At 39.8% G+C, this 21,200-nt stretch overlaps 1 protein-coding gene across 5 annotated transcripts in view; it reads right to left on the bottom strand.

Moving 5' to 3' along the window:
* PRKN (parkin RBR E3 ubiquitin protein ligase) overlaps positions 1 to 21,200 on the bottom strand; it is a 1,397,785-nt gene that overhangs the window by 922,279 nt on the left and 454,306 nt on the right. For all 5 annotated transcript variants that reach the window (XM_073022292.1, XM_073022290.1, XM_073022291.1 and 2 more), the window contains one exon: positions 6,510 to 6,750. In XM_073022292.1, coding sequence (XP_072878393.1) covers positions 6,510 to 6,750 — 241 coding nt within the window. The remainder of the gene's footprint in view (positions 1 to 6,509; positions 6,751 to 21,200) is intronic.

Here is a 21,200-nt window from a genome sequence, read left to right as displayed (position 1 = left end):
AATACAAAAATTAGCCAGGCATGGTGATGTGCGCCTGTAGTCCCAGCTCCTCGTGAGGCTGAGGCAGAAGAATTGTTTGAACCCAGGAGGCAGGGGTTGCAGTGAGCCAAGATCACGCCACTGCACTCCAGGCAACAAGAGCAAAACTTCATCTAAAAAAAAAGTAAAGAGCAACTAGTTCTGCATCTACAGTAGTGTACAAACTTCTTGGAGAAGATTTCAGGATTTTCCCCCTACTTCAACCATTCCTCCCCCACTAGAAATATGTGAGGCTGGCAGACCTCTCACTATAGTGCAATATCACTTTCTGTGTTTTCGCCTTTAATATTGAAAAGGGATATTACTGTACAAATTTCAGTGTTGGAAGAAAGATTAAAATCCTGGCAAAATAATAATGTATTTTTCATTGTTTTATGTTGATATTAACTCTAGTGTGACTGCCAAAATTTTGGTTTTTTTCAAGGAAGATTTACACAAGAGGTAGTCCTTACAGTTGTGCAAAACAAGAAATTCACGCCCTCTGGCTTAAAGTCATTAGCATGTATAACACACATTTTCAAGTACTTGAGATTTGGTTTTGGATAAAATGTGAATTAAGTCTGAAGCTTATCACTTTATTCCATTAGCAGGCCTCCATGACTGATTAGCGTTTGGCAGGTGTTAGTTAATATACAATCCCAGAATAATTTTCATTTTGTACTGCATTCAACCATTGGCAAAAAACTGTTGATAAAAACATATTCTCTAATAATTATCATGTATCAATGGCGTATCTCCAGAGCTCGTCTTAAATTCAATTGCGTTTATTTAAAATTTCTAAAAATATTTGTCTATTTTTATATTTTTTCTATTTACCCTTTACAAGTCATATTTCAATAACTTATTCAGGCACATAATGCAGGAATGTCAAATCTTTTGGCTTCCCTGGGCCACAATGGAAGAAAAATTGTCTTGGACCACACATCAAATACACGAATAACTGGTGACCTATAAACAAAAATCACAAAACAAAAACAAAAATACCTCATCATGTTTTCAAAAAGTTTATGAATTTGCGTTCAAAGCTGTCCTAGGTTGCATGCGGCCTGTGGGCCATGGCTTGGAGAAGTGTGATCTACTGTTTCCTCAAAACTAGTCTCTTGCATTTAGCAAGAAGCAAAAGGCCTATTGTATAGTAAATTGTTCTTCCGTATAATTAAATGCTTTCTTAGTAAGCTAGACAGTAACACTCAAAAAAACTGGAAAACATTACCAAAGTTTTTCTTTTGTTTTTCCAAAAGCAAAAATTCTGAAAAAAATAGTATACCATGTGATATAGAGTTTTAAAATTTGACTACTTGGCTGAAATCAATTAATATGACTCTCCAAAAAGATCTATGTTAAGACTATATCTACTTTCTAACCAAAATGTCTAGAGGAAATGGAAAAGTTCCTTTCTTCTGGTATCCATATTCAGGAAAACACAGGCGACTGGACACTTTACGTAAGCTCTGCAGTGAGACAGTTCCCCTGGGTAAGGCTTGGATGGTCTGGGTCGGTTCCTCAAGTGGTCTGTGTAGTTTCCTCATCTATAAAGAGGATATGAACATGGTCTACCTTACAGGGCTGCAAGGAATTAAAAGAGATATTTCAGGGAGACAGGTTTTCCTATACTGCCAGGTTTGCAGCAAGCACTCACCCATACTGCCTGCAGGTAGGACCCGTTCCCGTTGTTCTGGGCAATGCGGCAGTTCTAGGATTTGAAACCTTACGGGTTGTGTTGCCTCCACCCTTTCCTCCTGCAGTTCCTTCACAAGCAGCCACCGTGAGACTTCCTGAAGTCAGATCATGTCACTCCATTGCTCGAAAGTCAAATTTCTCAACAGGGTCAAATCCTGGGCCCAGCGGACCCTGCCTGACCTCTCTACCCTGCCCTTTTTCTGACATCCTCTTCTCCGAGCTCCACCTGTTACAAGCTCCACCCCATACAGGCTGCTGCGTTTTCTGGGCAGGGCCCTGCCTGGGGCTCACGAGTTGCTGTCGCCTCTGCCTGCGCACAAATGGGTGCTCCCTGGGGGTACCCTCCTCACAGGTTAGCTCATCACATAGGCCTCGCGGCTGCCGTGTATTACAAAAACTCCCCACCAACACTCTTTGTCCCCTTTACTCTGCAGTTTCTCCACAGAACACACACTTACTAGTTGGTTGGTTGTTTCTTTATTAGCTTCTTCTCCAAACAGAACAGCTCCGCTCAGGTAGGCATTTTGTCTGTTTCTATTTTCTGCTACATGCCAGTACCTGGCACTGTGCTTGGCACAGAGTAAGGACTCAATCATCATTTGTTTATGTAGTTCATTAACTGCATGATATTAGAGGAGCCTCCTATTTTTTTTTACTAGGTCCAATGACTTCAGCTGACTGTCAGGAGATGATGAATGGAGGCTCCTTTAGGAAACACCAGCAACATGTGAAGGTCATTTACACGCAGGCACTCTGCAGCCCAGGTGCAGCTCAATGTTCTTGTTCACAACATAGTAAAATAGATTTTATTCACTGACCATATTTTAAGCAATATTATTTTTTACTATTTAGGGCAGTACTACCCAAAGCACAGCCCCTGGGCCTGCAGTATTAGTATCACCTGGGAGCTTGTTAGAACTGCAACTTCTCAGCTTCCATCCAAGGCCAAATGTTCTGGGCCCAGGAATCTGTGATTTTATAGGCCCTCAGGTGATTCTGATGAGCACTAAAGCTTGAGCGGCACTGCTGTAAAAATTACTTCAATGACTCATTCCAGTTCTTGGACGTCCTCTTACAAGTCTTAGTGTGACATGCTTGCGTTCTTAGTACCAACGGTGTAACCGGTTATTCATGTACATCATGTTGTCACCTCTCATGTTGACCAGTTATCTTTTGTTTTGCCAACTAAAAATACTTGAAAGGCACCTTCTCAGGTTTCAGAAGTTTCCATTGTTTCAATAACATGTGTGGCTACAGCCCAGCTATTCACCCATTAGAGCCCTCCCACATCCAGCCAGCACTTATATCCTTCGAAGCTGAATTTGAAGACTCTGGAAGCACAGAAAATTGGAATTTCTTTTAATCTATTTTTCTGAGGCAGAGGTTTTCAATCATTGTATAACCAAGGATCATTTGCGTCTTTCCAAATGACAGATGTTGTATGTGTTTAATATGTGAAGTACGTAGACAGGAATCGTCTCAGGCTTCTGTGATTGGCTCAGTGTGTTCACCTCTCACCAACTTGCCTCTGTTCTCCCACCCAGCATCCAATTGTTGCATGAGAACAACAGGTAGGATCCATAATTGTAAGACTGGAAAACCTTAGCAATAGGGCAGAGTTTCTCAGAGTGTAGTCAGTAGCAACATTTTGGGGCCTCTACCCCCAGACAAATACATCAGAATTTCTGGTCACAGAAAAGTAATGAAATAAGATTTTTTTTTTTTCTTGCCATTCTGGCCATCAAAGAAACATGGAAAAGCATGCAAGATAATTCTGCACATGACAATCTGTGACTCTCTGCTCTAGTAACTTTACGCTATAATTTTTAGTGAAGAAAAATAATCATATAGGCATACTGTTTGCATATAGTCATTTCAAATCATTCCATTCAAAGTCTTAACTCAAGCCAAGAATGAACCAAGACATTTGAAGAGATGAAATCTCATTTTCTCTGTATAATCTTAAATAAAGCATTCGTTCTAAAAGGTAAATGCACAGGAATTCTGATGAATGACTATGTTTACAATTTTAAGGAATTTAGTAAACATGTCGCACCACTCTTCTAAGAGATTTTGAGGAAAACTACAGTTAACTGGACAAAAACTCCATCCTCAAAGAGATTCAAAGGTGAAGTCAGAACTGGAGTACAAACTAGCAAGTAATAAAGGAGAGTCCTAAGGTTCTGAAAAGGATTCCTACCGGTTCTAATGAGTAGGAGAGGATTACTTGTAGTTTAGTTGTTAGTTTAACACAGAGTTAAATCTGAAAGTTGACCTGGGATAAGCCATGTCTGTTTTCCCAGTCCTTTACAGATGCAATATAACTATACAGAGGCCTTTCAGTAGCAGTATGTAGGGTACCAGGAAGTCACCCCCAGTCTGTAGTGGTGCAGGGAGAAGTGTATTAGGAGGGCACCCCTGCAGCCCCCAGCTGCACCATGTAGACTTGCCTAAGCCAGTCCCTAGCCTGCAAAATGCACAAAGCTGGCAGACCACAAGACAGAGGGGTAAATGAGAAACAGGGTGATCAGAGGTTAGATGTGACTCAGACATGGGTGGAAATTAAAGGTGAAACAGCACGTCATCATAGGCCACACAGTACTCTGAAAGCTGCTGTCATTTACCGCATTCCACACATTTACAAGAATTTATTGTCTATTGTTTGGGTGGAAATAATTACACATTTCAATTTAAAAATATAAAGAGAATATTATACATTTAGCAGAATTTTCTCAGTGCCTACTGGTACTTCAGACCCTATATAGAGAGAATACTATATTTTCTCAACTAAAATATTATGGTCTAGAGAGAAAGACAAAGAGAGTCAATTGAAAATGTCAATAATTCTAAGTTCATTCTCATAAAAGAAAATTCTGGAGAAGACCAAGGGCAATTTTTTGAAAAAACAAAATAAGACTCAAATTTTCAGATAAATATGTTTGATAAGATAGTAGAGACAGATGCGCTAGGAAACGGATTAAAGAATGTGAATATGATTATTGTTCTAAAATTGTTTTTAATATTCAGTGACAGGTAAAGGTTTAATTTTGTTCTAAACAATGTGATTTTTTTATTTTTAGTAAGAATTTTATTTTGGGATATCAAATAACTAGTAGATAAGTCTACTAATATAATAAATCCAATCTGTTACACAGTTGTACAGGAACAAACATAGTAAATATAGGGTTTGGTACCACTTTTGGTTTCAGCCATACATTGGGGGATTTGAAACATATTGCCTATTGATGGGGAGGGATGACCGTACATGTGAGACATCCAGAAAAAATGCGTAAATCTCAAAGAGGTGGTCTAAAATTCAGGCTTGGATACCATCTTCAATGGCAAAGGAAGAAAGGGAGAGGAGAAGACAAGAGTAAGATTTGTTACGCAGATTATTAAGTTGGTGACTTCTCAAGAAACAGAGTCTCCAGAGACTCTGTCCTTCTCATCCTAGTAAGGAGAGGGAGACACCCTTACAAATGGAGATTTCCTTGGTAGATATAAATTTCCCTTACAAAAAGGTGACTTCCGCTCTTTTTTTAGAGCTTGTCCTATGTCTACTGTTTCTCAAAATAATCAGCTCAAAATAATACTTATGCTAACGTGGCATATTTTGGGATGGTATATTCTGGTCTCACACACCCTTAAGGTGGAATTTTCCCTTGTTTGGTTTATAATGTTGGAGCATGAGTATCCTTTAGTAGGGCTTGTTTTTATCTAGAGGTGTCAATGTCAGAATGATCTTCTACATACTCTGGTTGAAACATCAAAATTGTTATGAGCTTGGGTTTGATATCTATATTAATTTATCTTATTCTGGATCACAAGAGCATTGCAGGGGTTTAGATTTATCTCATTTTTCCCCATTTTTGACATCTGTTTCCATTTCTCAGTTTTTCTTTCCAGACCTGAGGTGCCCAGCTCACATGAAGCAGAGCCTCTTTCCCTCCCACAGTCATCTCAAGATCACCAGAGTATCAGCTAATGCCTTACTTTCTGGGTTTATCTACTCCCGTATTTAAAGATATTATTTCTACATTTTCACTTGTCCTTGGAAATTATCTTTTTTGTTTTTGCAAGCTCATCGAAAATTTTTAAGTTCCTTAAGTTTTATTTAGTAATTTTAGTGGGAGGCATTTCTTATTATGTTAGGCTTCCACCTTGCAAGTCCCAGAACTTTCTGATACTGTGAAGGCCATACCAGCCCACCACTGCCAGGACCTGTTGTATGTGGGAGGAAAATCAACTTCTACCCTGTAAAGTCATTGTGATTATTTTGTGTTTTCTGTCAAACACAGTAAAAATTAATTCTATTACACCTTTGACTATTTAGATTAGAGAATAAAAGACTGAGAGACACATATTGATATTTTAAAAATAACTAAACAATAACCATCTTTGCCAAAGAAAAGCATTTTGAAATGGGTGGTAGCATAGAGAGAAGGAAGAGTCCTTTCACACTAAGGATGTCATTGCCATTGGAATATGTGGCTTTAGAAACTACAAATGGCTCGATTAGCTTTCAAGTTCTTTCTACTTTTTAGAATTTTTCTACATCACTAGAAACATATCTCTTCTGTTTAATCTCAATGGGAAAACCTGTTTCATAGGCATTCCCAAATTTTACATCAAAGTACTCCTCCTACAGTGATGTCTCCTTGTAGTGAATTAGAGACTCCAATCCAAAACGTATCATACACTAAATATGCACCTGGTGAGGCCATGCTCCATGGAGACTGCACTAAACAAACAAAGAGAATGCTTTAATACTCTTAGGGCATTCCAATTACCTGGACTGCCAGCTGGTGGCGAGTCATTCCTGCTGTCAGTGTGCAGAATGACAGCCAGCCCCACAGAGTCTCTTGGGAGGACTGAGCTGCTGAGGTCCACCCGAGTCAAACTCTGGGGCTCCCGCTCACAGCCTCCCACCGTGTTTCTGGCGTTGTCGCCTCCAGTTGCATTCATTTCTTGACCTTTTCTCCATGGTCTCTGAACAACGTGCACGATGCTCTGCTGATCCAGGTCACAGTTCTGTTTGGGAGCAAGGTGAAAAAAAAAAACAAGGAAATGGCAAACATGAAATGCCAGATAGAGTTTAACTTGTCCTCAGTGTTAGAAAGGAAAGGAAAGTGACATGTAATTGACCAGCTTAGGCACACGTTTGGCCACAGCACTTACACACTACACATGGTAGACAAACAACACTGAACTGGGGCCAGAAACAGAAATTTGGGGATACGTGAAACACAACAGAATGCTGAAGTCATATTCAAAAGGACATGAAATCTACCAGGAAAAAAAAAAAATTACCAAAGTGGATCTATAAGCACAGTGAAAACAATAATTCTTTTTTTATTTTTTCCCCGAGACGGAGTCTCACTCTGTCATCCAGGCTGGAGTGCAGTGGTGCGATCTCAGCTCATTGCAACCTCCACCTCCTGGGTTCAAGCAATTCTTCTGCCTCAGCCTCCCGAGTAGCTGGGATTACAGGCGGGTGCCACCACGCCTGGCTACTAAAAATATTCTTAAATAATAAAACTGATTGACATCAGAATTGATATGTCATTCTTTTCTGTTTTATAAAAGTACAGAAAGTTATTATCAATTAGAGGGCATTTCTATATAGCATTGGAAATGAATGTGTTTGAGTAGACTCCACACACACCCCTCCACGGGCACCAGCACACACATCGTTACACCAGTGGGGAAGCAAGGCAGGAGCACACTCCTGCCACCCAGGGTTCATTCTCTCTTGGTTGATTTAACTATGAAAATCAGCAAACATTTACAAAAAGCTTTTGCATCTATATATTGACACGCACGAACAGAAGAAGACTTTAACATTTTGTAGCATAAAAATGAAAAGTCAGATTATTTGCTAGGACAAGAACTAGGCTACCCTAAATGGAATTCTAGTTTCAGAATACCTACTACACAGGGCCACCCGCGGTGGCTCAGGCCTCTAATCCCAGCACTTTGAGAGGCCGAGGTGAGTGGATCGCCTGAGGTCAGGAGTTCGAGAAGAGCTTGACCAACATGGTGAAATCCCGTCTCTACTGCAAATACATTAGCCGGGCGTGGTGCTGTTTGCCTGTAGTCCCAGCTACTTAGGAGGCTGAGGCAGGAGAATCACTTGAATGCCCACCCCCATCCCCCCGCCAAAAAAAAAAAAAAAAAGAATATCTACTACATAGAAGCAGTTACTAATCTGCTTGCTGCCCTCTTAAGACACAGCAAGGACTTTACTCTCTCAGCAAATCGATGTGGCCGGGCACAGTGGCTGACGCCTGTAATTCCAGCACTTCAGGAGGCCAAGGTGGGCAGATCACTTGAGGCCAGGAATTTGTGACCAGCCAGGGAAACATGGTGAAACCTCGTCTCTACCAAAAATAGAAAAAAATTAGCCAGCTCTGGTGGCATGGGCCTGTAATCCGAGCTACTTGGGAGGCTGAAGCAAGATAACTGCTTGAGCCTGGGAGGTAGAGGTTGCAGCAAGCCGAGACCATGCCACTGCACTCCAGCCTGGGCAACAGAGCAAGACTCCATCTCAAAAAATATAAAACAAAATAAAATAAAAATTAAAATGAATCGATGCCTTTCAAATACCTCTTGCCATTCTCATTTTAGGAATGCTCCCAGGACACTCAAATGAAATGCATCCATAACTAACAGCAATAAATGATGCCCTCCCCTGCTGCTTTCTCAAGCTCTTCTGTTGCCTTCACCATCAATGTCCCTCGAACAGTGATGCCCAGCACTCACCAACAACCTGACCACAAATACAATGGCTGGAGTCTGCCTCCTCCATCCAGTATGGCACCAGGACACCCTTTGTCCTTAAATCCCATTCAGACCTCTTCTCTACTCTCACACCCTGGGGTTCCGTCTCATCCCCAGGCCCTGTGCCCCTCCCCATCCCCATTCTCAGAGCTCCCAGCCTCTCCCCAGGACTGTCCCTACTCAGCAGGGGCCACTGTTCATCATTCTCTGACTTGAAGTCCTCCCCTGCATGATTTCCCTGTTTCTGTCAGGAAAAACCATCCCCCACATCACCCACTCCGAGCCTTCCCCTCCCACCTAAAAGTCTCATTATCCTCCCATGTTTTGTAATGGGCTGCAAGAGAATCACTATCTTGAATTCCTCCTACCTAATCTTTGATATCGGCAAGGCACCAACAGTTAGCAATTCTGTCTCAGAATTACCCTTCACATCTTCAACTCCTTTATATCTCAATATTCACCTCCCCATTTTAGGCCTTCCTCACGATTACTCCCTTTATATCCGATATCGCCATACTCCAGTCCAATATGTACAAGAATTCTGGGTGTGTGTGCGCTACATAATCTTTCTAAAGTGTCTCAGTATTACTTGTAAAATGGACTGTAACATCTCCCATGTTCTTCGAGTGTGTTTGTACTTTTTTCCTTTCTAGATCATGATCTAGATTTGATTTTTTATCTTCCTTACCCCTCTTATATTATATGTGTGGCAGATTAAACTATTCTTCAAAATTATGCACGCCCGTACATTAGTGTGCATACATCATGCTCCCCACTTCCTCCCAGTGATTGTGCCCAGCCACTTGAATGTCTTTGGCCAAAGGGACATTAGCAGATGTAATTGGAACCAAGGCTTTGTATTTGTCCCGCTGCTAAGGTCCATCAAAAGAACATCCCTGCTGGGCACAGTAGCTCACACCTGTAATCCAAGCACTTTGGGAGGCAGAGGTGGGTGGATCACTTGAGGTCAGGAGTTCAAGGCCAGCCTGGCCAACATGGTGAAACCCCACCTCTACTAAAAACACAAAAATTAGCTGGTCGTGGTGGTGTGTGCCTGGAATCCCAGCTACTCAGGAGGCTGAAGCAGGAGAATCACTTAAACCCAGGAGGCAAAGGTTGCAGTAACCCGAGATCCCGCCACTGCACTGCACTGCATGGAGCATGACTCCGTCGCAAAAAACAGAACCTCCCAGAAAGCTTCCACCTGTTCACACATGGCCCACACCTGAGTCCAACCCACAGAGGTGACCAAGTGCAGCCACAGTCAGTGTATAAAGCAGGGACCTGTAGCTGAAGCCAGCCTGAGGCCATGGGCACCCCCACTGACCTGCAGGCACATGAGAAAGATGGCATGCTTTTATGGCACTGAGATTTGTGCTTGACTTTTGAGCAATAATGGCAGACAGCTTCGATTTTCCATTCTACTTGGACAAGGTATCACTGTCTATGATCAGCTCCATGTCAGGTAGCACTCCTCTAGCTACACACAACCTCTAGCCTAAGTCATTTCAAAGAAACCGGCATCAGGATCCGAGTATGCTCAAGGACCTGAGCTTTGCCACAGAAGGAAGAGTGGAGAATTAGCACCCTAGCCTATCCTGAGGTTTCTATCCACATTGTGTCCCTTACTTTCCATGTTCAGGACTCAGGTACTTCCTGTGATCCTCCTAGAGAAAAGTAATACCTTTCTCCCTCATCTGAATCTAAAAATCTTTGCTTACTGTGCTCTTCTTATTGCAGTGGTTAGAGCTTGGACAGTATGAGTGTGTGTGTGTGTGTGTGTGTGTGTGTGTCTGAGTCTTATCTTCCAACTTATTTTAGAAATACTTAAGAACAGCAACTTGGTCATACTAATATTTATCTATCACAGTGCTTTGAAGCCAGGAGATGTAGAAACATATCTACGAATTTAAAAAGTTTGAAAAAGTGAATGACTGAAGGGAAGTAAGAAAGAAGGAAGGAGTGAATGAATTAATGAATATAAACAGTCATGAGCTCAGTGTCCAAAGTGCCACAGAGGGAACCAGCAGAACAAGAAAGAAAGGGCATAGAATTTAAAGTCAAATGGACTCAAGCTCTACATAATTTATTAGCTGTATGAATTTTGGCAAATTATTCTTCCTTCCCCAGCTTTCTGCCATTGACAATAATATATCAACTTTGAAGGCTGTTTTGAAGATTCGAGGAAATGTAAAGAGCTCAGATCCCGATCCGCAATGGTATATCCATTGTTGGTAGTATTGTTACCATTTATGAGTTTTAGAAAACTAAAGAGGATGGCCCCCTAATCTTGTACATACATAAGGCCTCAGAATTCTGTGTAGCTGCTCACTTACACAATTCTGTTTGGAAAATATACAGAGAAGGCAGAATGAGCAGGAGCTAGCAATGTGATAGTCTCTCTGGTGGCATTCCAGCTTTCTGTGAACTAAAAATTGATACCAAAAAAAAAAAAAATCCTATATCATCATATAGCCAGATGCCATGAAACACAAGAAGAACCTGAGTGAATTTCCAGGGATGGCTGAAATGTGACAAATGTTGATGAAATCTAAAAGATTTCAAATCCAGATTTTCCTAATGCTTAGGGTAGAGCTGCAAAGGGGAAATGAAAGTCCTCAAACAGATTTCAGTAGTTACAGTGATCCTGATAGGACACATTTCCCTCAGTTGCCATCCCTGTTTCTGAGATCATTAATTGCTTAATCTTTGACTCTCACAGAAAATCTTGCTGGTCCCAGAAGTGGTGCCTTGGCAGATGGCGTACTCACACACCATGCTGGTTCAGTTCAAAGCCACATTCCATGGACAATACATTGGACACAGTCCAGTTGTACAGCCACGCAAAAGCCCCAAATACTATTTAGCTCTCCTAGTATACAAAAAAATTCCTCAGATACGGGAGAAAGAGATTTTCGGTGGGAAGACATCAGAGTGCTCCAATATGGTTTTAAGCTACCCCAGAGCAGAAACAATGTCTTATTTATCTTTGTTTCTCCAATAAATAAAATATTACCTGTCAAAGAGAAAACGCTTAATACGGTTCTTTCTTTCTTTATAACAATATATTAATCCAACAAGTAAGGCAGTAACAAGTTCTTTAGTGTAGACAAACCAAGTAGGTATTTCTGTAACCAGGTTTGGTCTTACACTGTCAAGCACAGCTGTTGACACCCATGGGAGACTGAGGGATCAGTATCTTGGGCTCTCTGTCTATAGGATCCTTGACATGGAAACATACCAGTATTAACAAAACATCCATGGGTTTTTCTTTCTTTTTTTTTTTTTTTTTTGCCAAATAATGATCAACTCTCATCTGGTTGGACATTATCCAACAATACACAAAAAATTGATGTATTTTTCTTTTTCCAAAAAGAAGTTCCTTCAACGGCACATAGTTAAGATCCACATATTTCAGATTCTTCCAAGCACTTAATAAAGAGTTACACAGATGGTCTCTAAAATTATTAATAATGATTCTAAAGTTGTTAACAATACTACATTATTTATACATTGCTTTCAGGAGTTATGGAAATAATTATGTTAATAAAAAACATATATGATATACTTAGCTATATATTGAAGACCATTACAGGTTTTGAGACATAATAAATTGTTTATTATTCTCATACTCCTATGAGGGAGTAACTATCACCATCTGCTATGTCTGAATGTGTCCTCAAAATTTATTTGTTGCAACTTAACCGTCAATGTGATTGCATGAAGGGGTGGAGCCTCTAGAAGGTGATTAAATCACAATGGGGCAGAGCCTTCATGAATGGGATTAGCGCCCTTGTAAAGCAGTGCAAGTGTTTGGCCTTCTGTCCTTTTTGCCCTTTTAGCTCTTCTCTTCTTCCAGCAAGTGAAGACACAACAAGAAGGCCCTCACCAGACACTGAATATCAGCACCTTGACCTTGGATTTCCCAGCTTTCAGAATTGTAAAAAAAAAAAAAAAAGTCTAGTTTTTATAAATTACCCAGTCTCAGGTATTTTGTTATAGCAAGACAAAGAATACAAGACAACATCCATAAAGTGAGTGTGTAAATAGAGCTAGAATTAGTGTGTAAATCCATGAGAACTGCGGCTGGCACCGATAAAGCTGTTTTCAGATTATTTATTGTGGTTGCTGTTGATTCAACTTTACAGAAGACAAAGGGGAGCCATAGAGAAGTTCACCATGGGTTCAACAACACCCAGCTCCACAGTGTGAAGCCAGGATAGGAACCCAGGCCATCGACTCCTCTGCTGGTCTTCGTTGACTCTGCTGAGAGGAAGGGGAGACTTGGATGAGGCAGACAGACTAGGACAAGTCTACAGGGGCCCATGGTGAAGACCAGGGTGTGGATGCTGCAATGAAACCACCCCAGGTACAAAGGAATGATTCAGAGAAGAGCCAGATAGCTGAAATGTTAAAAATGTGAGAAGACAGGATCTGGGACTGGGCTGTACAGGAGGTAGCAAAGTAAATATTAGTCCAGTGTGATTTTAAAAAGGAAAAAAAGAAAAAAAAAAGAATGAAAGTAAGAACAAGTGGGTTGTACAGGAATCAGTAAGAGTATGGAAAGTGAAAAGAAGATGGTATAGGTGAGCGGGTGACACACCTCGCAGACTCGAGATGCTGGTGTTGGCTCAAGGTAAAGTCTGTACCTCTGAAGATCCTGTTACCCCAAGGAAGACGGCACTTATCACATTGTACTAGAGTTTCTTTGTATGCGTTGCTCTCTGTTACCAGACAATACTGTGTTTAAGAAAAAATACTGCAACTGTGTCTGTAGAACCTCCTGTAGTGAACTGTTCATAAAACACACTCCCCTGTGTCAGCTGAATGATCCTGTAAAGCACATACCTAGAAGGGAGGACACATTTCAGATGGCGTTAGTAATTTACCCAAGTCAAGTAAGATGCATAATTGGGGAATGAAAGAGCCAGGCCTGTAGCCTCAGTTTTCTGGCTCTGAGCCCGATGCTCTATTTCAAACATCCCACACTGGACTGTCCACCTCTCTGTGCTCATGATATAAGTAGACGTGTTGGCAGAAGTGCCCAGTGTACTTTTATAAACATAGTGATCAGTCTATACTCCTTGGTACACTTACTGTACCACTGTCTGTGGTCTGTAAAGTAGGTTGGGCTGTCTTTAATATCTTCAGTATTATTCTTTCCATTTTCAATTCCTCCTAAATCTGTTAAACTCTACTTCCTCATACAAAATGCTTAAAATCATTTCGGTGTATAGCCAACAAACATATGAAATAATGTTCAAAATCACGAGTGATCAGGGAAAGGCAAATCAAAACCGCAATGTGATACCACCTTACTCCTGTGGTGGCTCAAGCCTGTATCCCAGCACTTTGGGAGGCCGAGGAGGGCAGATCACGAGGTCAGGAGATCGAGACCATCCTGGCTAACACGATGAAACCCCGTCTCTACTAAAAATACAAAAAAATAGCCGGGTGTGGTGGTGGGTGCTTATAGTCCCAGCTACTCAGGAGGCTGAGGTAGGAGAATGGCATGAACCCAAGAGGTGGAGCCTGCAGTGAGCTGCAATCACACCACTGCACTCCAGCCTGGGCAACAGAACAAGACTCCATCTCAAAAAATAATAATAATAATAATAATAATGGCAATAAAAAAATCAAAAACAGGAGATGTTGGCATAGATGCGGTGATCAGGGAACACTTCTACACTGCTGGTGGGAATGTAAACTAGTACAGCCACTATGGAAAACAGTGTGGAGATTCCTTAGAGAACTAAAAGTAGAACTATCATTTGATCCAGCAATCCCACTACTGGGTATCCACCCAGAGGAAAAGAAGTCATTATATGGAAAAGATACTTGCACACACAAGTTTATAGCAGCATAATTCACAACTGAAAAATCGTGGAACCATCCCAAATGCCCACCAATCAACGAGTGGATAAAGAAACTGTGGTATATAAATACGATGGAATACTACTTGGCCATAAAAAGGAATGAATTAATGGCATTCACAGCAACCTGGATGGATTGGAGACTATTATTCTAAGTGAAGTAACTCAGGAATGGAAAACCAAACATCGTATGTTCTTACTGATACATGAGAGCTAAGCTATGAGGACACAAAGGCGTAAGAATGATACAATGGACTTTGGGAACTTATAGGAAAGGGTGGGAGGGAAGTGAGGGATAAAATACAACATATATGGTGCAGTATATACTGCTTGAATGTTGGGTACACCAGGATCTCACAAATCACCACTAAATAACTTACATAAACAAATACCATCTATACCCCAATAACTTATGGGAAAAAAATCATTTCAGTGGAAGGCTGTCATCCTTTCTAATGTGTAATAACTTAACATTTTAAAGACTGAAAATCTCTGATTTTTATTTGGATTTTTAATAGCCTACATTTTTTATCTAGAAAAGGAATACGATCAGCCAAGAATGATCAGATAAAAAGACTAATTTAAAAGTCAATAGTGTTATCAGATTTTAATGTTAAAAACATTTTTACATTGAGTACTTTCTTAAATAACTTTGAAGAAACACTTTTAGTAACACCTTAAATTTTCCTTTTTTTGTGCTGAATGATCTTGGCATTCTTTCTATTTGTTGCTTCTTCTGAAGATAACTTCTAACAAACAGATTTTACTTTTTTTTTTTTTTTTAAGGCAGTGTCTCACTCTGTTGCCCAGGCTGGAGTGCAGTGGCATGATCAAGGTTCGCTGCAGTCTCGAACCCCCAGACTCAAGTGATCCTCTCATGGCAGGCTCCTGAGTTGCTGAGACTACAGGCACATGCCACTATACTTGGCTAATTTTGTAGTTTTGTTTTGTTTTGTTTTGTTTTGTTTTTTTAAGTGATGGGATCTCACTTATGTTGCCCAGGCTGGTCTCAAATTTCTAGGCATAAATGATCCTCCTGCCTTGGACTCCCAAACACTGGGATTCCAGGCCGGAGCCACTGCACCTGGCTTTAAGCAGATGTGGTTGGAAGCCCATCACAGTTTTTAATAATGTATTTTCTATGCCAAGGAAAGACAAAGTGGCAATCATTTAATAAGTTAGACCAGATGCAGTGGCTCACATCTGTGCTGCCAGCACTTTGGGAGGCCAAGGAGGGCAGATCACTTGAGGTCAGGAGTTTGAGACCAGCCTGGCCAATGTAGAGAAACCCATGACTACTAAAAATACACACAAAAAAATTAGCTGGACGTGGAGGTGCAAGCCTGTAATCCCAGCTACTTGAGAGGCTGAGGCAGGAGAATCTCTCAAACCCAGGATGTGGACATTGCAGTGAACTGAGATAGCACCACTCCACTCCAGCCTGGGCCACAGAGCGAGACTCCATCTCAAAAACAAACAAACAAACAAAAAGGTATTATTTAAAGGTTTTTTTAATGTAATGGCTAAGAACTATTTTGTTTGGTCACTGCTAACAATGCAATGTATTTCAAGACAAGATGAGCCAAGAGATTTTCACAGTGAGTCAGAATAATCAAAAAGGGAATTGTTCCCGTTGATATTTTTTCTCTTGAATTCCAGTTCCCCTCCATAGTTTCCAATGAATACTAAATGCCAATTTATATTAATTGGATGAGAACAGAAACTATCCTTTCAGACTGATCCTTCATTAAAAAAAGGGGGACTTCTAAAAGATGAATACTTTGTGATTTAGCCTTTGAATTTATTTCACATTTCTCACTACTAGTTTTCATTATAATCAAAAATATTATGCCATGTAAAGATACAGAAAGGCCCCTTCTCTGGTTCCCAAAGGCCGAGCAATACAATTATTGTGAAAGGTCAATTAGCCACACACTAATTGGCCAGCGCAGGCCTGGGCCTTGTCACCTCCATTTCCCTCCCACTACAGGCCTGGACCCTTTCAGCTGCTCAGGAGGGCCCTGCACCATAGGGGCTCTTAGCGGGTGGGGGGAAGCAGCGCAGGAATCATTCGATTTCGCTACATGCCAGCAACTGCAGTAAGTGATTTAGTTTTGAAGAGCAGAGGACAGTGCTGTTTGAGCAAGTAGGGGCAGGATTTCACTTCTCTGTGCTCCCTCTTTCTTAAATACAAAGGATATCGGATCACCAAAGCTATGACCATTAAACCCACTTTAAAATCGTCATTTATATTGTCAACATTGCAAGAAATGCCTCAAGTATCACTTCTTTAAATATTATTTTATTGCTAGTTGTGGCAAATATTATGAACACTTTAAAATATATACATTTTATTTGACAGAGTTAAATTCATGTTTTAAAAGTCATGGAATACACTGTATAGAATTACAGGGGTCAGGGTTTGAGAGCTTGACAACACACCCTCCTGATGAAGCTGACCCGGAAACTCAGGGACATCCAGGAGGTCAGCACTACCCGACAGAAGCATATGCGACTTTACACCACACTCCCGAAATTCCAACGGTGGCAGTTAACACTCACAATCGTATACCTCTGCGATCACAAAACAACATCTGCACAAGGTGTTAACTGCGGGATTATTTACAACAGAAAATTATCAGCCGGGTTCTGTGGCTCACGCCTGTAATCCCAGCACTTTGCGAGGCTGAGGTGGGCAGATCACCTGAGGCCAGGGGTTCAAGACCAGCGTGGCACACATGGCAAAACCTGGTCTCTACTAAAAATACAAAAATTAGTTGGGTGTGGTGGTGTGTACCTGTATTCCCAGCTACAGGCTGGGAGGCTGAGGCAGGAGACTTGCTTGAGCCGGGAGGCGGAGGTTGCAATGAGCCTAGATCAGGTCACTGCACTCCAGCCTGGGTGCAGAGTAAGATCTGCCTCAAAAAAAAAAAAAAAAAAAAAAAAAAGAAAGAAAGAAAGAAAGAAAGAAAGAAAGAAGAAAAAAGAAAATGTTCAGAAACAAGTGAAATGCCTGACCACAGAAGACAAGTACAATCTGTGACTAGAAAGAAAACAAAGCAGAAAATAGAATATAGTAAGGGACTTTCTATGTCAGAAGCAAAGAAAATTAAGAACATACAAAAGTAGGTGTTTTTGTAAAAGGAAACGTAGAAAGGATAAAATTGAAGTTAATGAAAATGGTTACCTATGAGAGGGTAGGGAAATGGGTTAAAGGGATCAAATGGGAGCCATGTTTCCCTAATGTGCCTTTATCTGCAGTTTCAGGTGTGAGGCATGGAAATGTTTCAAACAATCAAAACAATACTTATTAAATAAAAAGGAGGAAAAAAGCAAACCCTAAAACTGAAAATTACCAGAAACATATTGAGCTGATAATGTCAGTACAAAATAAAAGGAGTTCAAGTAACTTTTGGACGTAGTGTTCCGTATATCCTTTAGTACAAATACAAGAACCCAAAAGAAATTTTGTACTTCATTTACTAAGTTGATTACTGGTATGATATAGGTGTAGGAATTCAGAAACTATTTGTATTTATGTTAAGATGAAAAACTACTAAACTTGCTGATGTTTTTGGAAACCAAGTTTTTCATACTGGCAGAAGAAGGTGAGAAGGAGCTTCATGATGTTGGAGTTGAAATAAAGGGAACAAAATGTACTTATGAATTTTAAAAAATACTGTTCATTGAGGGGAAATTCCACACCTATCTAAAAGTTGCAGAATACTGAGACCCATGTATCTCTTCATCACCTTATTCAACACTTATCAACTTTAGTCCAACCTTGTTTTATCAGTATCAATTATCATTGATAATTGATATTATCAATATCACTACCCACTTTCCCTTCCTATATTATTTTGAGACAAAGCTCAGATATCGTATTATTTACTCAACAAAAATGACCAATATGTATCTCTATGAAGGAGGAATTTTCCTATGAAACGTAACTAGAATACCACTAGAGGTTCTGAAAAATTACAAATAAGCATTTAATGACATCAAATATTTATGTGTTCATAATTTTAATTGTTTCCAAATCTGTTTGAATTGAGATCCAAACAAGGTCCACATTTTGGGACTGGAAGGAATATATTTTATATCTCCTTTTAATTTAATGTTTTAATTTTTATTTACTTTATTTTATTTTATTTTTTTTGTGTGTGAGACAAGGTCTCCCTCTGTCACTCAGAGTGGAGTGCAGGCATGATCAGGGCTCACTGCAGTCTTGGCTCCCTGGGCTCAGGTGACTCCTCACCTCAGCCTCCCCAGTAGCTAGGACAACAGGAACATGCCACCACACCCAGCTAATTTTTTGTATATGCCGTACAGACAGGGTTTTGCCATGTTGCCCAGGCTGGTCTCAAACTCCTGGGTTCAAATGATCTGCTGCCTCAGCCTTCCAAAGCGTTAGGATTACAGGTGTGAGCTAGTGTGCCTGGCGTTCAATGTTTTTTTATTAAGACATAATTAATGTATTGTCGTTCTCCCTTTCAAAGTGTATAATTCAGCAGTGTTTAGAATATTTGCAAGGTTGTGCGGCCATCAACATGCTCTAATTTCAGAACATTTTCCCTTAAGTCGCTATTATTTTATAAGTTCCCTCACCCATCTCTCTTCCTGTCTTTACAATTAAATTTAAAGAAAAATGGTTAATCCATTGTAGAATTTTTCACAATCTGAATTTTGCCAATTGCATATGGGTGGTATTACTGAACAAGTTTCTACATTGTCCTTATTTCTGAAAAATTTATATTTGTTTCTACAGGCTTGACTAGGATTAGGCTTAATATGTTTTGCTGGGATTCCTGTAAGGAATTAATATGTTTTGCTGGGATTCCTGTAAGGAATTAATATGTTTTGCTGGGATTCCTGTAAGGAATTAATATGTTTTGCTGGGATTCCTGTAAGGAATTAATATGTTTTGCTGGGATTCCTGTAAGGAATTATATGTTTTGCTGGGATTCCTGTAAGGAATTAATATGTTTTGCTGTGATTCCTGTAAGGAATTATATGTTTTGCTGGGATTTCTGTAAGGAATTAATATGTTTTGCTGGGATTCCTGTAAGGAATTATATGTTTTGCTGGGATTCCTGTAAGGAATTATATGTTTTGCTGGGATTCCTGTAAGGAATTAATATGTTTTGCTGGGATTCCTGTAAGGGTGCTGCTCTGTTCTTCCAGCAGGAAGCACTATCTGGCTATGCTTGAGTCTGACTACATTTGGGTGTCTCATTTCTTGATGTTTGAAGCTGCTGATTCTTTACGCAAGATACGCTAAAATTGTAACACAGTGATCTTTTAATATTATCACTTCTTCTCCAACTATTAGGTAAAATATTTCTATCAAGATAAATTTTTCCTCAATAACTATTTTGTTACGCAGTGATAAATTTTGAATAGGAAGGCAGAATAAATGCTCTATTCTTTTCTTGGTTTATACATTTTCAAAATAAGTTGACTCTGGCAATGAATAAAAATGCAATTTTTAAAAGCATTATGAAGAAATTATAGAAAAGGCCAGGTGCGGTGGTTCATGCCTGTAATCCCAGCACTTTGAGAGGCCAAGGCGGGTGGATCACCTGAGATCAGGAGTTCAAGACCCACCTGACCAACATGGTGAAACTCCGTCTCTACTAAAAATACAAAAATTAGCCTGGTGTGGTGGTGGATGCCTGCAATCCCAGCTACTTGGGAGGCTGAGGCAGAAGAACCACGTGAACCTCAGAAGCGGAGGTTGCAGTGGGCCAAGACTACACCATTGCACTCCAGCCGGGGTAACAAGAGTGAAAATCCATCTCAAAAAACACACAAAAATTATAGACATACACATATTAATGATGTCCATCGACTGAACTTATTGTTCTGATTGGTGGCTATCTGTAGCTAACTGGAACATCTTAGAATGGGTTCCTGACCTGTGGCAGAGGCACCAGAGTCTTTGGTAGCTTCCTTGCCATCTTGTATGACAAGAGACTTCAGTCTGCTTTGAACACTTTTTGTTCTAGGCCTGTAATAATTCATCCTCACAAATAAAAATGGTCTTTTAAGATGACTATGTGGATGGTTAGAGATACTCATTGCTACTGGATTCATAAAGGTTTGACAGCTTTTTCAGTGACAATAGGTATGTTTTGTTCGTTTTTAAAGATAAAATACATCATGAATTCAATCTGATATTTCCCAGTCAAATTGAGGAGTAGCAGGGTTTTAAATAATCTCCTTTGTCTTCCATCTTAATCTACTTTTCTCTTGTTCAAAATCATGAAAATGAAATGATTAGATGTCACGTAATTATTCATTTTTCTTAGACTACATTATATACACAATGTGAATGATACCATTAAATTGATTACTAATCATAGTTTAAGTCTTTCTGTTTATAATTCTTTTTGTCTTGGGATGTACCTCATTAAAGATGTATAGTGAAATTACTGTATTCTAAAGACATTTGGAATAATGTGGCTATGATTACAACTAAAGATACTTGCATTCATTTGTTTGACTTTATTTTTGATTCTTAGAATTTTCTATCTAAAATATTTAATTCTGTTTTAGAATTATGGAAAATATTTTCAAGTTTCTAAAGTCAAACTTTTAAAACATAAAACTGTCAAAGATGTCTCATTTCTACTTTGTGTATTTAATATATTCACTATCTTTTTGTTTGTTTTTAGATTTCTGTTTTACCTCTTTAACAGAAACTGGTGTGTGTATGTGTGTGTGTGTGTGTGTGTATTTAAGCACGTTTCTTAGATAATTGATAGATAATTTTTCACTGAAATTCTTTTTTCACTTAATTTATCCTACAGTTAATTCTATAGTAGT

The sequence above is a fragment of the Chlorocebus sabaeus genome, chromosome 13, assembly GCF_047675955.1.
Source record: "Chlorocebus sabaeus isolate Y175 chromosome 13, mChlSab1.0.hap1, whole genome shotgun sequence".
Lineage (NCBI taxonomy): Eukaryota > Metazoa > Chordata > Mammalia > Primates > Cercopithecidae > Chlorocebus > Chlorocebus sabaeus.
Note: the sequence above shows the minus strand (reverse complement) of the source record. Positions and strands in the feature narration are given on the sequence as shown.